The sequence below is a fragment of the Mesoplodon densirostris genome, chromosome 8 (assembly GCF_025265405.1).
Source record: "Mesoplodon densirostris isolate mMesDen1 chromosome 8, mMesDen1 primary haplotype, whole genome shotgun sequence".
Taxonomy (NCBI): domain Eukaryota; kingdom Metazoa; phylum Chordata; class Mammalia; order Artiodactyla; family Ziphiidae; genus Mesoplodon; species Mesoplodon densirostris.
Genome location: NC_082668.1, coordinates 11,369,159 through 11,381,242, shown reverse-complemented (window position 1 = coordinate 11,381,242; position 12,084 = coordinate 11,369,159). Strand labels below are relative to the sequence as shown.

Sequence of the window (12,084 nt, the reverse complement as noted above, 5' to 3'; positions counted from 1 at the left end):
CTCTTCTTCTCTTGTGTTTCTCACTTAGAGAAATTCATTTAGCATTTGTTGTAGAGCTGGTTTGATGGTGCTGAATTTGCTTAGCTTTTACTTGTCTGTAAAGCTTTTGATTTCTCTGTCAAATGTGATTGAGATCCTTGCCAGGTAGAGTACTCTTGGTTGTAGGTTCTTCCTTTTCATCACTTTAAATATATCATGCCACTCCCTTCTGGCTTATTGAGTTTCTGCTGAGAAATCTGCTGTTAACCTTATGGGAGTTCCTGTGTATGTTATTTGTCATTTTTCCCTTGTTGCTTTTAATAATTTTTCTTTGTCTTTAATTTTTGTCAGTTTGATTACTATGTGTCTCGGCGTGTTTCTCCTTGGGTTTATCCTGCCTGGGACTCTCTGTGCTTCTTGGGCTTGGGTGGCTGGTTCCTTTCCCATGTTAGGGAAGTTTTCAACCATAATCTCTTCAAATATTTTCTCAGGTCCTTTCTCTCTCTCTTCTCCTTCTGGGACCCCTATAATGTGAATGTTGTTGCATTTAATGTTGTCCCAGAGGTCTCTTAGGCTCTCTTCATTTCTTTTCATTCTTTTTTCTTTATTATTCTGTTCCATGGCTATGAATTCCACCATTCTGTCTTCCAGGTCACTTATCTGTTCTTCTGCCTCAGTTATTCTGCTATTGATTCCTTCTAGTATATTTTTCATTTCAGTTATTGTATTGTTCATCTCTGATTGTTTGTTCTTTAATTCTTCTCGGTCTTTGTTAAACATTTCTTGCATCTTCTCAATCTTTGCCTCCTTTCTTTTTCTGAGGACTTGGATCATCTTCACTATCATTCTTCTGAATTCTTTTTCTGGAAGGTTGCCTATCTCCACTTCATTTAGTTGTTTTTCTGGGGTTTTATCTTGTTCGTTCACCTGGTACATAGTCCTCTGCCTTTTCATTTTGTCTATCTTTCTGTGAATGTGGTTTTCGTTCCACAGGCTGCAGGATTGTAGTTCTTCTTACTTCTGCTGTCTGCCCTCTGGTGGATGAGACTATCTAAGAGGCTTGTGCAAACCTCCTGATGGGAGGGACTCGTGGTGGGTAGAGCTGGGTGTTGCTCTGGTGGGCAGAGTTCAGTAAAACTTTAATCCACTTGTCTGCTGATGGGTGGGGCTGGGTTCCCTGCCTGTTGGTTGTTTGGCATGAGGTGACCTGGCGCTGGAGACTACCAGGCTCTTGGTTGGGGCTAATGGTGGACTCTGGGAGAACTCACCTCACGGAGTACTTCCCAGAACTTCTGCTGCCAGTGTCCTTGTCCCTGCAGTGAGCCACAGCCACACCCTGCTTCTGCAGGGGACCCTCCAACACTAGCAGGTAGGTCTTGTTCAGTATCCTATGGGGTCACTGCTCCTTCTCCCAGGTACTCATGCACACACTACTTTGTGTGTGCCCTCCAAGAGTGGAGTCTCTGTTTCCCCCAGTCCTGTCGAAGTCCTGTAATCAAATCCCGCTAACCTTCAAAGTCTGATTCTCTGGGAATTCCTCCTCCTGTTGTCAGACCCTCAGGTTGGGAAGCCTGATGTGGGGCTCAGAATCTTCACTCCAGTGGGTGGACTTCTGTTGTATAATTGTTCTCCAGTTTGTGAGTCACCCTCCCAGCAGTTATGGGATTTGATTTTATTGTGATTGCACCCCTCCTACCATCTCATTGCAGCTTCTACTTTGTCTTTGGATGTCGGTATCTTTTCTGGTGAGTTTCAGTGTCTTCCTCTTGATGATAGTTCAGCAGTTAGTTGTGATTCCGGTGCTCTTGTAAGAGGGAGTGAGTACACGTCCTTCTACTCTGCTATCTTGAACCAATCTCTCTTATTAACAAACTTAAAACAGTTGGATCACTTTTCTTTAAGGCTTTTGAAATGTCCAACTAAGTTGCAAGTTTTATATTTTAATCATATTAATTCTAACATAGCAATTTTTGTCTACTTCTTCCTGAAGTTGACATTGTCAGAAAGATAAGTAAAAAGAAAATTTATTAAGATATTTTGCTTTTCTCCATATTAAAATTAAGTAAACAAAATTCCCTATCCTTGCTAATTTTACCTTGATGTAATTCTATAATTTGTGGTGAGACAGCATCCTTCATCTGGGCAGATAAATTTTATTTTATTTTATTTTATTTTTTTTTTGCGGTACGTGGGCCTCTCACTGTTGTGGCCTCTCCCGTTGTGGAGCACAGGCTCCGGATTCGCAGGCTCAGTGGCCATGGCTCACAGGCCCAGGTGCTCCACGGCATGTGGGATCTTCCCAGACTGGGGCATGAACCCGTGTCCCCTGCATCGGCAGGCAGACTCTCAGCCACTGCACCACCAGGGAAGCCCTAATTTCTTTTTCTGACAACAATTTCACTACTTCTGTTTTTCTCCTTCTATGCTTATTTAACTCCCCTATTCCTTTTTTTGGTTTGTTTTAAAATAAATTTATTTATTTATTTATTTATTTTTGGCTGTGTTGGGTCTTTGTTGCTGCGTGGGCTTTCTCTAGTTGCGGCAAGTGGGGGCTACTCTTCGTTGCAGTGCACAGGCTTCTCATTGTGGTGGCTTCTCTTATTGTGGAGCATGAGCTCTAGGCGCACAGGCTTCAGTAGTTGTGGCACACAGGCTCAGTAGTTGTGGCTTATGGGCTCTAGAGCACAGGCTCAGTAGTTGTGCTCATGGGCTTAGTTGCTCCACAGCATGTGGGATCTTCCCGGACCAGGGATTGAACCTGTGTCCCCTGCATTGGCAGGAAGATTCTCAACCACTCTACCATCAGGAAAGCCCCAACTCCTCTATTCCTTAATTCTAAGGAAATGTATCTACTATTGTACTTCATCTATCCATCCATCCATCCACCCATCCATCTACCCTCCATCCATCCATCCATCCTACATCTATTTATTGTGTTTACTATGAGTTTGGCACTTCTGGGCACTGGGGATCCAATAGGGAACAAACCATTCTATTAGCCTGTTCTGTTGAAAAGGGTTTCTTAGTGCCTGTTCTTCATTCATTGAGTAGTGAATGCTGTTCCTTCTCAGGAAGGCCTCTCGATCTTCTATAACCTTAGACTCATATTTGGTGTATGATGTTAGTCTTGCTGTTTATTTCATCCTCAGCCTCTCAGAACTTGTTTTAATTCCCCTTTTTTTCTCTTAAAAATTTTATTCTTTTTGGATTCCTGTCTCCCCACTCCCATCTACCTTGGAACCCAGTATCTCTTCTAATAAGCTTGGGGCTAGAGAGATGCTCCTTTTCACTCTCTTCTCCTGCAGTGGAACCAGCTTGCATTTTAAGTATTAAGTGGCTGGTTCTCACTGCAGGCAAGAAGACAAACTTAGCACAAAGTGTGTGTGTCAGAGGGATAGATATTTAGATAATTCAAGGCATGTGGTCAAAGTTCTGTATTTCAGGTGAATTTATATATATCTCAACTCCTCTCAAAAAGGAACAGCAAGAGTTTTCAGTGCAGCCACAAGAAAATGCATTACCAAATTGGAAGGCCATGAAGGTGAAATTTCAAAGGTGAGTTGCTTTCTCATTTGGAGCAATTTATTTATTTTCAAAAAAATAGGCAGCTGGCTTAGTATAAATAGGTCTATTGGCACTGATGGTACCAAGGTTTGGCCAGTTAACTCCATTTTCTATAAATCAGTTACCTAAAGACTTTATTTTTATTTTTATTTATTTATTTTTTTTTGCGGTATGTGGGCCTCTCACTGTTGTGGCCTCTCCCGCTGCAGAGCACAGGCTCCGGACGCGCAGGCTCAGCGGCCATGGCTCACGGGCCCAGCCGCTCCGCGGCATGTGGGATCCTCCCGGACCAGCACACGAACCCGTGTCCCCTGCATCGGCAGGCGGACTCTCAACCACTGCACCACCAGGGAAGCCCAAGACTTTATTTTTAAAAGTGTCCTGAAACTCAGCGTAATAAATGATTTCTAAAACCTTTTACAAAGTATAAAACAGCATTCTCCTCAGCCATGAACAAAAGATTCTGTTAGCTAAAAATAATTATTAAAGCTATTAAGAAGCTAATAAAGTATTTTTCCTGGTTCTAGTAAACCCACAAGTTTATATTGCGCAAAAAACATGCTGCACAGCAAATATCAAGTGTCCTGTAGATTAGATGCAATTGAGGAAGTATTTCCTGGAAATATTTAACACTTAACAAAGTTAAAAATGACCTATTTTGAAACTTGAAATCTGTAGTTTAGGATTTTATATTAACTCCTCCCAAAAGCTTATGCACAGAGCAGGGCCATCCAGTCAGGGATCTGAGGTTTATGTCCTCAGCATATTGTACTGAAAGCTGGGACTGGTGACTCTCACCCCCTAGTTTGGCCCAGTTCTTTGGTCTCATACCTGAGATAGATTTCTCGTTCCTTGTAAAATATCAGCTTGATGGTTTCAGGTCTCTGCAGGCTCCTGCTGGAGCCCGGGGCTGCCCGCTGCTGTGCTCTCTCCGCATCTCCTGCCCTTGCACCTGCTGCTGGTGGCCACTGCCCCCTTGCCCATCAGGGTTGGTCTCTGAGACTGTGCAGGGCACAGCCTCTTCACAGGCTGGGAGGCCTTGGGGACTGGCAGGAAGAAGGATGGGATGTGTGACCATGGGAGACAGGCCACAGAGGGAGCTCTGGCCATGTTTCTGAGAGTCTGGTGTGTCACACTCAATAAGCACACATGTTTTTTTTTTTTTTGGTGTGTGTGTGAATAGAAAGAGTTCTCAAACTATATTACTGCATTTTATGCTTGTTAAGTATATATTACCTATTGAATTGCCATCCAGTAGTGGCATTTCTATGGGGTGCCAAGCTAAGGTATTCATTCATTCATTCATTCGTTCGTTCACTTAGCAAATACTTTTTTTTTTTTTTTTTTGCGGTACGCTGGCCTCTCACTGCTGTGCCCTCTCCCGTTGCGGAGCACAGGCTCCAGACGCGCAGGCCCAGCGGCCATGGCTCACGGGCCTAGCCGCTCCATGGCATGTGGGATCCTCCCGGACTGGGGCACGAACCCGTGTCCCCTGCATTGGCAGGCGGACTCTCAACCACTGCGCCACCAGGGAAGCCCAGCAAATACTTTTTGAAAGCTCCCACTGTGCTAGGCATTATGCTAGGCCCTAGTGACACTGTGATGAAAAAAGCCATGACCTTGGGACTTGCCCTCATCAAACCTTCAGTTACAGAGGAAGTGGCCCAAATTGTCATCTTCAGATATTTTAGAAAATGTTATAAGAATGATGTACAGAGGAACTGAGGACTAACACTCTTCTCTGCTGCTCAGATAGCATGTGACAATGCCTGGCATGTAGGGGCTCTCAGGACACATGGATGGAAAGTTCTGTGCTTTAAGTAGCAGCACACAGAAAGTCCTCCCTTAGTGGCCCTGCCATTCTGTGCCACAGATTGAAGGACGATCCCTATGCTTGTGATGACAGAAAGTTGGTTTGCAGAGGTGACATCGAGGTTTGGGTATGAAGATGCCTGGCTTGTGTTCTCATCCACACCAGGGCTCTGCCTCTTGGTTTGCGTGGGGAGATTGGCATCAGGAGCCTTTGGAAAGAAGCTGGGTAGGGAACACTCGAAGTATAACGGAGCTTTGGTTTTTATCCTTAGAACTGTGTGTGATGGGTGGGCAATCAAACTTTACTGTCTAGATTTTAATTTTCATGTATTAGTCCCTGCAGTATTTTTCCCATCCTGAAGGAACTGTTCTATGTAAGAATAAATACCAGGCTGAGGTGACAGGTACTTAGTAATGTCCCCTTTCTGCTGATTAAAAATATAGTGGGAATCAAATTACACAAACCTGTGATCACTTTTCTTCTTTCTTGCTTGTAGATTTCTTTCAACCCCCAAGGGAACCGTCTTCTCACTGGGAGCTCTGACAAAACAGCTAGAATCTGGGATGCTCAGACTGGTCAGTGCTTCCAGGTTCTTGAGGGACACACGGATGAGATCTTTTCATGTGCTTTCAACTATAAAGGTGACATAATCATTACAGGTAGGGGAGAAGTAAACACCATCGACTCAGTTTTCCTTTCAAATTGACTGTTAGAGCTACGAAGCTGGATACCAAAAGGAGACACCGCCATCCCCACCAGGGTCCCTAGCTCACCTTGGTGACTTTTATGTCCATTATTTTATTTTAGTTGCATTGCAGAACCACAGGCGTGAGCGCTGCCACTGACTGTAAGGCTTTATGAATTCTCAATTTCAGTTGCTCCAGGCAAAGTAAGAATTCAGTAGGCTGCCTTCTTCCTGTTTACTACATTTCCCCAGGCATAGTCCATCAAATGGTCACTATTCAGTTGATGGCAGTAAATGTTAGTAACTAAAACAAGTCAGGACCTGAGTTCTTCACGGTGGGATTTATAGCCCATTAGAGATATGTTCTTTGAGTGAAATTGTTTTCTCCTTGGATGTCCCCTCGTAACACATTAATATTGGGGGAAAAGAACACATATTGAGCAATTTTTCAATGATTAACGATTTATTGTGAATAAATTATATTAGCGATATTTTATAAGAACTGGATTGAGATCAGGTTAATTTAAATTGTGGAAAGGGGAAAAAGTGACAAGAATATGGCACTACGTTAGTGCACTGTCTCTGGAGGAAACCTTGGCAGGGAGTGGGATGCTACAGTGGTGTTGGGTAGGGATGCCCTTAGAGGGCACAGAGGAGTGAATCTGCCTAACTCTCAGTGATTCTCATTGTGTCCAGAAGATTTTTAAATTGCTTAACTAGTCTAGTAAGTGAAAAGCCACATATACAAAGTTGGCTTGATATATTGGCCGATTAGGTAGCTTCCTAATCATATAACTTTAGAGGTGCTGAGAATAATCTCCCCTTTGCCCTGAAATACCACCCCTTTCCACCTAATTATGGATAATTTCTAAAATTGCAGATTACTTCCTTTGGGCTTACGGTTAGCGAGTGTTACTAAAATGTAGGTACTCCTAAGACAATGCCATAATAAAGAACGTTGGATCCTTTCTCACAATGAGGAAGGAGGTGGGAGATTGTGACAGGAAGCACAGGAGCTGAGGGCCAGGCTTTCCTAGTCCACACCGTTCATGTTAAGCCGGGTCAGCTGTGCAGTACCTGTTCCCCTCAACCACAGAAGACCCTGGAGAGTTCGGGAAGGAATATATGTTGATTGTGCCTTGTTTTAGTGGTGGCCTTCAAATGCCTGAGCTCTTTTAAGATATTATCGATTTATTTAGTATTTCCCAAAGCACCAACATGCTAAATACTGACCCACTAGATGCCAGCACTTACGAGAATGGGGGTGACACGTCTGCCTGGCCATCAGCAGAGCACTGTGTTTGAACTGATCTGCCCTATTTTCTTGTCAGACCCCGGTGTGATTAACTGCATGCATTTATTAGTGGACTGCCTGAGGGTTTAGAGTCACTAAATGGAAGGAAACTGTCCGGTGTGGTCATGACACTTTTAAAAATACGAGGTGCCTTTGCGGGGGAATGTGCGGTTTTCACAGGCTTTCCCGATCCGTGCAGCCCTCACACTTCCTCTATCGATGGTACCTGCCTGGCCCCTGAGGTTGAGAGAAGCAGCAGCGCCCAGCACTGCTCCATACCAGGGCCGTCATTCCCACAGACAGAAAGAATGTGAATGGCGTCCCTGGGGGAGGAGTTGTGTCAAGGCTGCTTTGGAAGAGTGTCGATCATAGTCGTGGGGCGGGCGGGAGGATGCAAATTTCACATTCTGACTGACGATGAGAGAAATCTGTTGACATTTTGAGACGTTCCAAAGTGGGATGGGCTGCCCCCTCATAAGCTAGTCACTCAAACCTGGAGATGTTCAAAGTCACCATATTTCCACCCGGTGGCGATGCGTGAAGGTGGGGTCGGGGGATAAGCAGCGGGACGGCCGATGTGGCTGCATTCTCCGGTCCTCTCCAATTCTCAGGTGCCATGAATCTCGCGGGGGTGCGTAAGTAGAATGTGAACTTGCCCAATTTATGACTGACATGGAAAAATGCAAAAAAAAAAAAAAAAAAAAAAAAAGATTCCCACCCCCCAAACGCCTGAGCTGCTGAGGGGCTCTGCAGCTGGGCACTGAAGCTCTAGCACATTAAACATACTGATCATCGACAATGACCCAGAAAATGTCAACCTGTAAAAACAGAGAGTTAAGTGAGTAAAATAAAGAAAACTAATTTTGTGAAATTTGCTTTATTAGGTAGCAAGGATAATACCTGTAGGATATGGCGCTGATTGAAGAAAGCCAGTCCATGAGGAAACTTGCCACTTGGCATCACAGCCAGACAACAAGCTATTGTGATATTTCATGTTTTCTCTTTGTCCACAAGTCAACCTTTTATACACTGTCGTTAGCTTCACAGATAAGACCATTAAAGCTGATGGACTTATATCATTCCTTGATATTATTTGGTAGAGATGACAGGAACAAGCGTACTGTTTGGCAAATGTCACTGGTTATTTCCATTTTCTTTCTTGATAGCATCACGGTACTGATAAATGAAACAAGAGTAATGTAACAACGTGTCTCCTAGATTCTACTTTGAAGCCTATTATTATAATTTCTGTTGAATAAAGTTTTGGGAGAAAATTTTTTGTGAATTTTTGTGAAAATTTTTTTGTGCATGTCTATGTTTACAATGTTTGTTTTCTTCCTTGTGACAAGAACTTTTAACACCTACTCTTTCAGCAGCTTTCAAATATGCAGTACAGTTTTATTAACTATAGTCACCATGCTGTGCATTACATTCCAGCAACTTAATTATTTTATAACTGAAACTTTGTACCTTTTGACCCCCTTCACCCATTGTGCCTCTGTTCTCCATATGAGTTCAGTGTTTTTCGTTTGTTAGTTTGTTTTAGATTCCATATATAAGTGAGATCACATGGCATTTATCTTTCTCTGTCTGACATTTAATTTTAGTCTAATGCCCTCAAGGCTCATCCATGTGGTGGCAAATGACAAGATTTTTTTATTTTTTATGGCTGAGAAGTATTCCATTTTGTGTGTGGCAGACTAGAGTCCTAGAGAAGCATCATCCCAGGGTCTGGATGCTAGTTTCTTTTACAGAACAGGGAGAGGGGGAGGTGAGGAGGTAAAGTAAAAAGGGCCATAAGTTTTGCAAATATCTCCTGGTTTTGCCAGACTGGGGGAGGTGATATGTTAATTTCTTCTTTCCTGGAGCCATCTTCTTGGATTCCAGCTTTCTGAATTAAGTCATTACTCCTTGCCCCAACACCACGTCCCCGGATTTACTGGCCTGTTGAATGAGCTTGCCCTTGGTAACATGATTGCAAGAGCACCTCAGCAACAATAATTAGGGAACTTTGAAAAAAAAACAAGGTTTATTACACACAAGTCCTATAGGGTACAAGTCACACCCAAGGGCCACACAGGAGGTCAGGTGGAGGGAGGGAAGCATGGGGGTTCACGGGTTCACACTTCATTGGTGAATTTAAAACATAAGGGTGGGAATTAGGACACGGGAAGGGAAGAATCGGGGTCACTCGGGTGTTTTGTTCTCTAGGTCACCCAGGGCTTTCTGAAAGAGGAAGTCCATGGGTGAGGTGGCCTGGCTCCTGATCTGGGTTTTTTTAGCTAGTGTATGTGCCATACAGCTGGCAATACATTTATTTGCGATGGATGTCTTTGAAATGGATGCCTTGGCAATCAAAAGCTTATTTTCTGGCAATTTTCACTACCTATACCCACTTTACTTTCATCTGGGTATTGTAAGGTACAGTGAAGTGTATGTAGGGTCTGGAGTCACATTGTCTATGTATATATTCTCATTCCAACTCTTCATTCTTGGACAAGTTACCTCACCACTCTGAGCTTTCTCATCTGGAAAGTGGTAACAATAATAGTTGTTGTTTTGAGGATTAGGAATATCTGGCAAATAGCAAGCATGAGGATACTGTTTGCTGTTATTATGATCAATAACTTAGCAGTCATCTTTAAAAAAACTGCGCTTCATATATAAATGCGTCTTTCAGGAAAGAACAGTGTTGTTTACTCAAAATCATAGTTGAAATATAACTTGTTTAATGCATTAGAGGTATCGTAGGGAGGATTGTAAATCAAATTTTTATCAATTAACACTTAAGAGTCTTGGAATAATTGTCCCTTTGTAACCAAGCAGGACCCTATGGGGCCTTCCCAGGACAGGCCTCCTCCCGCATCCCCTGCTTTAGCTCCTCTCTGAGGTACCTAGGTAGCAGTATTGGATGCACATTTCCTGAGTTGTTTTACAGATGGGACCCACCTCCCTCTCCCCGCCTCCACCAAATGGAAGACATTAACTACTTGATGAACTTGAGCACAGAGCCCCAGGCCTCCTGGAGCCTAAGGACCCAACATGTGAACCCCTATGACACCACCCTGTTACCTCACCATCAGCCAATTAGAGAACAGTGCACCAGCTGGTCACATACGCTTCGACACCCGCCCCCGCCCCAACCTGGCTTTTAAAAGTGCTTCGTTGAAACCCTTCGGGGAGCTCAGGGCTTCTTAGGGCACGAGCCACCCATCTCCTTGCGTGGCTCCAAACTCCGACATTTTGGTTTGTTTGGCCTCACTGTGCCTTGGGCACACAAAGTTGCGCTAACACTTGTAAAGGTTTTCTTTCAAACAGAGGAGCTGAGATGTGAGGAGATCGTTAATATAGATGATTATGGCTTAATCTATCCTCATATATTTAGATTTCATATAGAATTTTATGAGTGAATTGTGCTCATAAAAATGGAATATCTTTTCTAACAACTCATATCTAAAATGGCAATAGCTCATGATTTAGCATAATGTCTTATTTAAAGGCAAAATAAATGCTTTTAGAACTAAGCAATGCTCTTTATACATGAAAGTCTTACATTGCCACTTAAAAACACATATATAATCTTTAAATTACAAGTGAATTTATTATCCTATGTTTTTCCACTGCTTCTGTTACTCTTAATTTACCTTTTTGGGTCTCAAAAGGGATGAGATTTGAAGTAAAAAAAAAAGCTATTTCGATGTTAAAAGACATATTCCTTTTCAAAAACAGGTTTGTAAACTGACTCAGAATTCCTACAATAATTTTAATTATCTTACCAAGACTATTTTATGTTTTGTTTAACTTCACTGTTATCTCGGTTTGGTCTGTAAGTAACAAAACACGTGGTTAAAACAAGGTTAGTTAGTCCCATAGCTGGCTATGCAGTGACATGATGACACAAGGACCCGGCATTTGGGGGCTTTCCCCTCTGCCATCCTTGTTGGCTTCTCTCCTATGTATTCTTCCTAGTTGCCAGATGGCTGACACTATTTTCTTAGTTTAAGTATCTTGCTATCTCTTTTAATTTCATCAAATCCAGAAGCAAATTTCTTACTTCTCTCCCTGTTATTTCCACATGCTATATACCATCTTAGCAGTTCTATTTCTGCTAACGATGGAATCATCTCTCGCTTTTTCTCTTTATTTTCTCTATCCACCCACCCAATCATAAACACTTTCTTCAATTAAAAAACAAATCCTAGCTGTCCAGTCTTACTGCCATTTTAATCTGTAATCTATAATCTCATTACCCCTGCACTAGAAACGGAAACAGTCTTCTACTTAATTATATTGGCTTCCTTTTGCTCTATCAGATTATTCCTTTCTAAAATAAACAGAAAAAATTCCAAATGTTTATATGTTTTACAGTTTACAAGACTTTTGCAAAACTCAGTTCATTTCTTGATGAGGAACAAAGTAGGAATAATTAGAACCTAAATTTAGAGCTGATAACACATGTTTAGGAGAGGGGAAAGGTGGCTTGCCCCAAAATCATATGATAATAATTGAATAATGACAGGAAAACATTCTCTTACTATAACATAAAATATGAACTAGAAAGGGAGTTGTATTTGATGCTCTTGAAATTAGAAAATCTCTCAAAAACTTTCTCATAAAAATTTATGGCTTGATGTTTTATGATTTTGGTTTGGTTATACGAGGGTAGTCTATGTTTGGGAATGCCACTTTTAGGATTCCCCTTCCCTTTTAGGGTAAATCCAATGGAATTTCACAGGCCTCTGAGGTCAA

The 12,084-nt window shown here is 42.4% G+C and overlaps 1 protein-coding gene across 1 annotated transcript in view; it reads left to right on the top strand.

The window, feature by feature from the left end:
• The window catches only part of DAW1 (dynein assembly factor with WD repeats 1), a 36,723-nt gene extending 28,469 nt beyond the window's left edge, over positions 1–8,254 (top strand). The window contains exons 11-13 of the mRNA XM_060107075.1: positions 3,458–3,534; positions 5,853–6,015; positions 8,220–8,254. Coding sequence (XP_059963058.1) covers positions 3,458–3,534; positions 5,853–6,015; positions 8,220–8,254 — 275 coding nt within the window. The remainder of the gene's footprint in view (positions 1–3,457; positions 3,535–5,852; positions 6,016–8,219) is intronic.
• The last annotated feature ends 3,830 nt before the right edge of the window (positions 8,255–12,084 follow it).